The following is a 10,824-nucleotide window of genomic DNA, read 5'->3' on the forward strand; positions in this document are numbered from 1 at the left end:
ACCCACAGCAAACTGCAACAGCCCTAGAGAAGAGTAGGCCTGATTATTGAAAGAAAAACAAGCAGAAAGTGACAACAACAGCATCAACAACAACAAAAAGGCCCCACAAAAACCCCATCCAAGGGTCAGTAGCCTCAAAGACCGAAACTAGACAAACTCATGAAGATGAAAAAGAGTCAACAAAAAAATGCTGAAAACCTAAAGGGCCAGAGTGCCTCTTCTCCTCCAAATGATTGCATCATCTCTCCATTAAGGGCACCGAACTGGATGGAGGATCAGATGGACAAATTGAAGAGGTAGGCTTCAGAAAATGGGTAATAAAAAACTGTGATGAGCTAAGGAGCATGTCCTTACCCAATGCAAAGAAGCTAAGAAGCTTGATAAAATGTTGGAGGAGGAATTGCTAACTAGAATAACCAGTTTAGAGAGGAACATAAACGACCTGATGGAGCTGAAAAACACAGCACAAGAACTTCGTGAAGCATGCACAAGTATCAACAGCCAAATCGACCAAGCGGAAGAAAGGATATCAGAGTTTGAAGCCCACCTTACTGAAATAAGACATGCAGACAAGAATAGAGAAAAAAGAATGAAAAGGAATGAACAAAGCCTCCAAGAAATATGGGACTTCATTAAAAAAAATGAACCTATGATTGGAGTACCAGAAGAAGATGGGGAGAAGGGAAACAAGCTGGAAAACACACTTCAGGATATTTTCCAGGAGAACTTCCCCAACCTAGCAAGACAGACCAACATGCAAATTCAGGAAATACAGAGAACACCACTAAGATATTCCATGAGAAGATCAACCCCAAGACACTTAATCACTAGATTCTCCAAGGTCAAACTGTTAAGGGCAGCCAGAGAGAAAGGCCAGGTCCCCTACAAAGGGAAGCCCATCAGACCAACAGCAGACTTCTCAGCAGAAGCTCTACAAGCCAGAAGAGATTGCAGGCCACTATCCAACATTCTTAAAGGAAAGAATTTTCAACCCAGAATTTCATATCCAGCCAAACTAATAAGCTTCATAAGCGAAGGAGAAATAAAATCCTTTCCAGACAAGCAAATGCTGAGGGATTTTGTTACCATGAGGCCTGCACTGCAAGAGCTCCTGAAAGAAGCACTAAATATGGAAAGGAAAAACCAATACCAGCCACTGCAAAAACATACCAAAATATAAAAACCACTGACACTACAAAGAAACTGCATCTAGTGTGCAAAGTAACCAAATAGCATCATGATGACTGGATTGAATTCACACATAACAATACTAACCTTAAATGTAAATGGGCTAAATGTTCCAATTAAAAGATAGACACAGACTGGCAAATTGGATAAGGAGTCAAGACCCATTGGTGTGCTGTATTCAGGAGCCCCATCTTATGTGCAAAGACATACACAGGCTCAAAATAAAGGGATGGAGAAAAATCTACCAAGTAAATGGAAAGCAAAAAAAGCAGGAGTTGCAATCCTAGTCTCTGACAAAACAGACTTTAAACCAACAAAGATCAAAAAAGGCAAAGAAGGGCATTGCATAATGGTAAAGGGAACAATTCAACAAGAAGAGCTAACTATTCTGAATATATATGTACCCAATACAGGAGCACCCAGATTCATAAAACAAGTTCTTAGGGACCTACAAAGAGACTTAGACTCCCACACATTAATAGTGGGAGACTTTAACACTCCACTGTCAGTATTAGATTAACGAGACAGAAAATTAACAAGGAAATTCAGGACTTGAACTCAGTTCTCGATCAAATGGACCTAGTAGATGTCTACAGAACTCTCTACCCCAAATCAGCAGAATATACATTCTTCTCAGTTCCACATGGCACTTATTCTAAAATCGACCACATAATTGGAAGTAAAACACTCCTCAGCAAATGCAAAATAACTGAAATAATAACAGCCTCTCAGACCTCAGTGCGATCAAATTAGAACTCACAATTAAGAAACTCACTCAAAACCACACAATTTCATGGAGATTGAATAACCTGCTCCTTAATGACTCCTGAATAGATAGTGAAATTAAGGCAGAAATAAAGAAGTTGTTTGAAACCAATGAGAACAAAGAGACAGTGTTCCAGAATCTCTGGGACACAGCTAAAGCAGTATTAAGAGGGAAATTTATAGCACTAAATGCTCACATTAGAAAGCTAGAAAGATCTTAAATCGACACCCTAACATCACAATTAAAAGAGCTAGAGTGGCAAGAGCAGACTAATCCAAAAGCTAGCAGAAGACAAGAAATAACTAAGAGAAGAATTGAAGGAGATAGAGACATGAAAAACCCTCCAAAAAATCAACAAATCCAGGAGCTGGTGTTTTGAAAACATTAACAAAATAGATAAACTGATAGCTAGACTAATAAGAGAGAGAAGAATCAAATAGACACAATAAAAAATAATAAAAGGGATATCACCACTGATCCCACAGAAATACAAACTACCATCAGAGAATGCTATGAACACCTCTAAGCAAATAAACTAGAAAATCTAGAAGAAATGGACAAATTCCTGGACACATACACCCTCCCAAGACTAACCCAGGAAAAAGTCGAATCCCTGAATAGACCAATAACAAGTTCTGAAATTGAGGCAGTAATTAATAGCCTATCAACTAGAAAAAGCCCATAACCAGATGATTCACAGCCAAATTCTACCGGAAGTACAAAGAGAAGCTGGTACCATTCCTTCTGAAACTATTCCAAACAATTGAAAAGGAGGGACTCCACCCTAACTCATTTTATGAAGCCAGCATCATCTTGATACCAAAACGAGGAATAGAAACACATACAAAAAAGAAAACTTTGGGCCAATGTCCCTGATGAACATTGATGCAAAAATCCTCAATAAAATACTGCCAAACCGAATCCAGCAGCACATCAAAAAAACTTAATCCACATCATCAAGTCAGCTTCATCCCTGGGATGCAAGGCTGGTTCAACATACGTAAATCAATAAACATAATCTATCACATAAACAGATCTAAAGACAGAAACCAAAAACATATTTACAAGAAAAAAACAACCCCATCAGTTAGACCTAAAACCATAAAAACCCTAGAAGAAGACCTAGGCAATACCATTCAGGACATAGGCATGGGCAAGGACTTTATGTCTAAAACATCAAAAGCAATGGCAACAAAAGCCAAAAGAGATCTAATTAAACTAAAGAGCTTCTGCACAGCAAAAGAAACTACCATCAGAGTGAACAGGCAACCTACAGAATGGGAGAAAATTTTTGCAACCTACTCATCTGACAAAGGGCTAATATCCAGAATCTACAATGATCTCAAACAAATTTACAAGAAAAAAACAAACAACCCTACCAAAAAGTGGGCGAAGGACATGAACAGACACTTCACAAAAGAAGACATCTATGCAGCCAAAAAACACATGAAGAAATGCTCATCATCACTGGCCATCAGAGAAATGCAAATCAAAACCACAGTGAGATACCATCTCACACCAGTTAGAATGGCTATCATTAAAAAGTCAGGAAACAACAGATGCTGGAGAGGATGTGGAGAAATAGGAACACTTTTATACTGTTGGTGGGACTGTAAACTAGTTCAACTATTGTGGAAGTCAGTGTGGCAATTCCTCAGGGATCTAGAACTAGAAATACCATTTGACCCAGCCATCCCATTACTGGGTATATACCCAAAGGAGTATAAATCATGCTGCTATAAAGACACATGCACACGTATGTTTATTGCGGCACTATTCACAATAGCAAAGACTTGGAACCAACCCAAATGTCCAACAACGATAGACTGGATTAAGAAAATGTGGCACAAATACACCATGGAATACTATGCAGCCATAATTTGTAGGGACATGGATGAAACTGGAAAGTATCATTCTCAGTAAACTATCGTTAAGGACAAAAAACCAAACACTGCATGTTCTCACTCATAGGTGGGAATTGAACAATGAGAACACATGGACACAGGAAGGGGAACATCACACTCTGGGGACTGTTGTGGGGTGGGGGGAGGGGGGAGGGACAGCATTAGGAGATATATAATGGGTGCAGCAAATCAACATGGCACATGGATACATATGTAACAAACCTGCACATTGTGCACATGTACCCTAAAACCTAAAGTATAATAATAAAAAATAAAAAATAAAAAAATAAAAATAAATAAAAGGAAAAAAAAAGTGGGCAAAAGATATCAATAGACACTTCTCAAAAGAAGCATTTACATGGCCAACAAATTTATGAAAAGAAGCCCAACATCACTGATCATCAGAGAAATGCAAATAAAACCATGAGATACCATCTCATGCCAGTCAGAATGATGATTGTTAAAAAGTCAGGAAGAATAAATGCTGGGAGGCTGTGGAAAAATAGGAACACTTTGATTATCTCAATAGATGCAGAAAAGGCCTTAGATAAAATTCAACACCCCTTCATTTTAAAAACTGTCAATAAGCTAGGTATTGATGGAACATATCTCAAAATAGTAAGAGCTATTTATGACAAATCCACAGCCAATATTACATTGAATGGGCAAAAGCTGAAAGCATTCCCTTTGAAAACTGATACAAGACAAAGATGTCCTCTCTCACCACTCCTATTCAACATAGTATTGGAAATTCTGGCCGGGGCAATCAGGCAAGAGGTATTCAGATAGGAAGAGAGGAAGTCAAGTTATCTCTGTTTGCAGATGACATATTTAGAAAACCTCATCATCTCAACCTAAAAACTTCTCAAACTGATAAGCAACTTCAGCGAAGTCTCAAGATACAAAATCATTGTGCAAAAATCACAAGTATTCCTTTACACCAACAATAGACAAGCAGAGAGCCAAATCATGAACTCCCATTCACAGTCACTACAAAGAGAATAAAATACCTAGGAATACAGCTAACAAGGGATGAGAAGAACCTCTTCAAGGAGAACTACAAACCACTGCTCAAGGAAACAAGAGAGGACACAAAAAAATGGAAAAACATTCCATCCTCATGAATAGGAAGAATCAATATGGTGAAAATGGCCATACTGCCCAAAGTAATTTATAGATTCAATGCTATTGCCATCAAACTACCATTGACATTCTTCACAGAATTAGAAAAAACTATTTTAAATTTCATATGGAATCAAAGAAGAACCCGAATAGCCAAGGCAATCTTAAGCAAAAAGAACAAAGCTAGAGGCATCATGCTACCTGACTTTAAACGTACTACAAGGTTACAGTAACTAAAACAGCATGGTATTAGTACCAAAACAGACATATAGACCAATGGAGCAGAACAGAGGCCTCAGAAACCTACACATCTACAACCATCTGATCTTCGACAAACCTGACAAAAACAAGCAATGGGGAAAGGATCTCCTATTCAGTAAATGGTGCTGGGAAAACTGGCTAGCCATATGCAGAAAGCTGAAACTGGACCCCTTCCTTATACCTTATACAGGAATTAACTCAAGATGGATTAAAGACTTAAATGTAAAATTCCAAACCATAAAAACCCTAGAAGAAAACCCAGGCAATACCATTCCTAGGATATAGGCATGGGCAAAGACTTCATGACAAAAATGCCAAAAGCTATTGTAACAAAAGCCAAAATTGACAAATGGGATCTAATTAAACTTAAAGAGCTTCTGCACAGCAAAAGAAACTATCATCAGAGTTAACAGGCAACCTACAGAATGGGAGAAAATTTTTGCAATCTACCCATCTGACAAAGGTCTAATATCCAGAATTTACAAGGAACTTAAACATATTTACAAGAAGAAAACCCATCAAAAAGTGGGCAAAGGATATGAACAGACACTTCTAAAAAGAAGTCATTTATGCAGCCAAGAAACATGAAAAAAAGCTCAACATCACTGATCACCAGAGAAATGCAAATCAAAACCACAATGAGATACCACCTCGTGCCAGTGAGAATGGTGATTATTAAAAAGTCAGGAAACAATAGATGCTGGCAAGGCTTTGGAGAAATAGGAACACTTTTACACCGTTGGGAATGTAAATTCATTCAACCATTGAGGTAGACAGTATGGCGATTCCTCAAGGATCTAGAAACAGAAATACCATTTGACCCAGCAATCCAATTACCAGGTATATACCCAAAGGAATATAAATCATCCTGCTCTAAAGACACATGCACGCGTATGTTTGTTGCAGCACTGTTTACAATAGTAAAGACATGGAACTAACCCAAATGCCCGTCAGTGATAGACTGGATAAAGAAGTATAGTATTCCATGTGGAATACTATACAGTCATAAAAAGGAATGAGATCTGTCCTTTGCAGGGACATGGATGAAGCTGGAAGCCATCATCCTCAGCAAACTAACACAGGAACAGAAAACCAAACGCCTCATGTTCTCACTCATAAGTGGGAGTTGAACACTGAGAACACATGAACACAGAGAGGGGAACACCACACACCAGGGCCTTTTGGAGGTTGGGGTGTGAGGGAAAGGAACTTAGAGGACAGGTCATGCAGCAAACCACCATGGCACATGTATACTGATGTAATGAACCTGCATGTTCTGCACGTGTATCCTGTTTTTTTTTTTAAGAAGAAAAAAATATTATGCATACACATAATGTGGCCATTTTGCTGGCAACATTATGATTAGTTCAAAAGTAGAAATTAAATGTCATGGAGTTTTGCAAAAAAGGACTATGATGTTTAACTGTCTTACCTTCCAAACAACTTAATATTCCCTACATTTTAATTCCTAGTGGGGACCAAGGAAACTTGTGATATAGTGATTGGAAATGACAGTTGAAGTGACCCTGATGCAAACATTTACTCAATGAATTAACTGAGTTCAATACTAGGTGAAAAAACCAAAAAACGCAGTATCTCCTTTGAAAAACAAATATTTGTCCTTTTTCTTTTCTCGTGGCTGCTAGGAAATTCAGTGCTAAGTTTAATGCTCAATTACCCTTTCATTCCTTGGTTCTTTATTTTCTACCAATTGGTTTTGTTTTTAGTTTCTTTACAAATCAACTTTTTTGAGGTACAATTTACATACAATAAAATACAAAATATACCCATTTCACGTTTTGACAAATGCATACACCTGTTAATCACCATTTCAGTCAAGATTATAGAACATTTCCATCCCACCAAAACATCCTCTCATGCCTCTTTCTAGCTGTTGTTATGTAGTTTCGTTGATTCTGTGCCCTTTAATGTTAGCCATCAACCTGCCACAGATACTTTTGGAAGTAGGTGGAATATTAAAAAGACTAATATCTTGGCTGGGTGTGGTGACTTATGCCTGTAATCCCAGCACTTTGGGAGGCCAGGATGGGCAGATTGCTTGAGGCCAGGCACTTGAGACCAGCCTGGGCAACATGAGCAAGACCATGTCTCTACAAAAAAATAGAAAAATTAATCAGACATGGTGGTGCACATCTTCAGTCCTAGCTACTGGGGAGGCTGAGGCAGGAGGATCACTTGAGCCTGGAAGTTCAGTTACAGTGAGCTATGATTGTGCCACTGCACCCTAGCCTAGGTGACAGAGAAAGACCCTGTCTCTAAAGAAAGAGTGATATGGTTTGGCTGTGTCCCCACCCAAATCTCATCTTGAATGGTAGCTCCCACAATTCTCACATCATGGGAAGGACCTAGTGGGAGGTAATTTCCCATGTTGTTGTTGTGATAGTGAATCTCACAAGATCTGATGGTTTTACAAAGGGCAGTTCCCCTGCATACACTCTCTTGTCTGCTGCCATGTAAGACATAACTTTGCTCCTCATTTGCCTTACACCATGATTGTTAGGCCTCCCCAGGCAGGTGTAACCGTGAGTCCATTAAACCTCTTTCTTTTATAAATTACCTAGTCTCAGATATGTCTTTATTAGCAGCGTGAGAACAGTCTAATATAGAAAATAACCCCTTAAATGAAATAGCCTTTTCAGACTCTACATTTCTTCCTGTAATTTGCCATTTAATTTCCTTTTTTATATCCAAGAAACTAGCATTGCAATTTCTTAATACTTAAATCTCATTACAACTAACATTGATGAGCTGGTGTCTTACGAAGCATTGTCAGATATCACTGGAAGACCTTGTTCCTTTTTTTCCCCCTGAGAAGTTAAATATCTAATTCAAAGGATTTTTTAACCTGGACAAATTTGTTCTTGAACAGGTTTATGCATACCTAACTGGTCAGCATCTTTGCCAGAAGATGAAATATGTAACAAGCACCAATTGCCTTGTTGTAGCATGTTAGAAAGCCAGTTAGGAATTCAGCAACTTATGGCCTATCAAAACCTGTAGCTGCTTTTTGAAATTTAAGAGCTGTGACCTGTTTATAGATATCATAACAGTGTCTTAAAGTGACAACAAGAAGTTTAACCAACTGGGTTGTGTATGGGGACAGCTTGGGCTCTAGGTAAGTGTGTGAGGTAACTGAAGAGACAGGAATAATGATCAACTTATGCACGAGCAATTCTAGTACATGACTCATGTCAGACAACATCAGCATGAGTTGTGGATGGTTTATGCTTCTTCCCTAGGATAATAAAAAAGCAGCAAGAGGTAATATAAAGTTTATCCTGGTTTTCTTGCCAAATAAAAGGAATTATAGTTGTCATTATTTTTACCATTGTGGAATTATGTGGATATAATGATTCTAAATGAAAATACAAGCTGAAATATATAACCTGCAGATATGCTTTAATGTTTCTTCATAATGCGATAGAGCTGTTTTTTAAAATAAAATCAGAGTAGCATGACCAAAAGGGGCAGACATTATAACCACTTGACATTTTCTTGGAGATACTTCTTATGTGAGTAGTGTGAAAAGGGATGTCATTGAACCAGGTATGTTTACAAAGCACAGAAAGTCTTTGTGCAGATTGCTTGATGTGTGTGGCAGTATTACAGCCATGTATCAGTGATGTATCCTAAAACGCTTGGCATTTCCATGCGTTGGGCTGAATGTAGGAATGCAGGGGATATTCATTTGTTTTCTTTGGTTTTTTTTTTTTTTGCAGGCTCAAATTCATTAGATAAGAAAACTAACTCATATTTTCCAATTTATGTGTACTATAAACATATATTTGCACTAATGAAGCCTAGGGACAACCCAGAGAGCTTAATGAATGGTCTTAATAAAGATCATGTAGATTCTTGCTTGGTGACTGTAGTTTGTTCTTCCATACGGTCCCAGTTACCCAGAGTTTCAGGTGGAGGGTGGTTAGGATGGGTGAAGTTCCACTGAATTTGATGCATTTTCATTTTATTTAAGGAAAGAACAGGGTGTACAGTCTGCCACAGAGTGTAAATCTCTTAAAGAATCTTTGTCTCTTTTCCTAAACATAATTAAATTTCTATTATCTTTTTCTTTGCCAGAAGTTTACTGATTTATATTTAATAATTGAGTTGTAATTTATTCCCCACGTTTGCTCCCACTTGATGAAGGAAGCAAAATCTAATGTAACAAATACTTTCTGACTAAATTTTGCCTTCTCTTCTTTAACTTTTCTTTTAGGACTCAGCCCAAAACCATGTTTGCCCAAGTTGAATCTGATGATGAGGAAGCAAAGAATGAGCCAGAATGGAAAAAACGTAAAATTTGAAAAATCTCATTTGAGAGCTGTTTGCATGAGTGGGAGGGATATGGGACAGGTTTTGGTTTTTTTTTTATGCTCATGAAATTAAAAATTCATTTTTATGAACAGGTTTTGTCCTTTGCATTATTGAACTGGTCAAAAGTTTGGTGGCTAGGCTTCACTAAAATTGTGCTTAAATTTTCTTACCTGCAACTATTAAACTGATTACAGATAAACAAGAAACAGATTCTTAGTCTATTACCAAGTACTTTAGGTATTTGGAAACTTTATTTTATTCAACAATTACTGGTCTTGTCCAGATTCTCATAACCTTAGAGAGGAAAATGTACATTAAGATGTGTGTCTGTCTCTAGCAATTCTAGGAACATAATATAGAAATAGAGATCAAAAAGTTTAATGTTTCTGTATAATTTCACAACAGTTGTTTACATGACTGTAAATAATTAGGCTGAGTTCAAACCAAGTGCATTGCCATACTGGGAAAGAACATGTATCTCATTATCCTTCAACAGCAGAATACAGTGGTTAGGAGTTAGGAGTGGGCTTTGAAGTTGGACTCATGTGGATTCAAGTCCTGGCTTTGCTCTTTACTTCTGGGTCATCTTAAGAGAGTTATTTAACTTTTCTTTTCTAGCCTCAGATGATGAAATAGTACCTACTTTGCAGGTTTGTCAGAAAAACTAAATGGGACATGCCTCACAGAGCATTTAGTACAGTACCTGGTACACAGTAAATGCGTACCAAATATTTGCTATTTTAAAATAGGGCTAATATTTACTTTGCTTGATTTTTATCAGTATTAAATTAGAAAGGTATAGAAATGCTTTGTAAATATAAAGACTAAACAGAAGACATTAAAAATTATTCTAAAAAAATCATTGTGCTTTTGCGACTAAAAAACTAAAACATCCCAGCACTTTGGGAGGCCGAGGCGGGCGGATCATGAGGTCAGGAGATCGAGACCACGGTGAAACCCCGTCTCTACTAAAAATACAAAAAAAAAAATTAGCCGGGCGTGGTGGCGGGTGCCTGTAGTCCCAGCTACTCGGAGAGGCTGAGGCAGGAGAATGGCGTGAACCCCGGGAGGCGGAGCTTGCAGTGAGCTGAGATTGCGCCACTGCACTCCAGCCTGGGCGACAGAGCGAGACTCCATCTCAAAAAAAAAAAAAAAACTAAAAAGTTGGCAGTTTTTCCGAAATAATAATGCATCAATAGAATAAATTCTGTGCATTGGTTTCACACAGACATGGGGTAGTTTTTGTAT

At 37.9% G+C, this 10,824-nt stretch overlaps 1 protein-coding gene across 1 annotated transcript in view; it reads left to right on the forward strand.

The window, feature by feature from the left end:
* Positions 1-10,593, forward strand: part of WDR70 (WD repeat domain 70) — a 397,384-nt gene extending 386,791 nt beyond the window's left edge. Inside the window, exon 18 of the mRNA XM_032135980.2 lies at positions 9,479-10,593. Within this exon, the coding sequence (XP_031991871.1) occupies positions 9,479-9,566 (88 nt within the window). The 3' untranslated portion in view covers positions 9,567-10,593. The remainder of the gene's footprint in view (positions 1-9,478) is intronic.
* Positions 10,594-10,824: the final 231 nt, after the last annotated feature.

This window comes from Hylobates moloch, unplaced genomic scaffold, assembly GCF_009828535.3.
Source record: "Hylobates moloch isolate HMO894 unplaced genomic scaffold, HMol_V3 SCAFFOLD_17, whole genome shotgun sequence".
Taxonomy (NCBI): Eukaryota; Metazoa; Chordata; class Mammalia; order Primates; family Hylobatidae; genus Hylobates; species Hylobates moloch.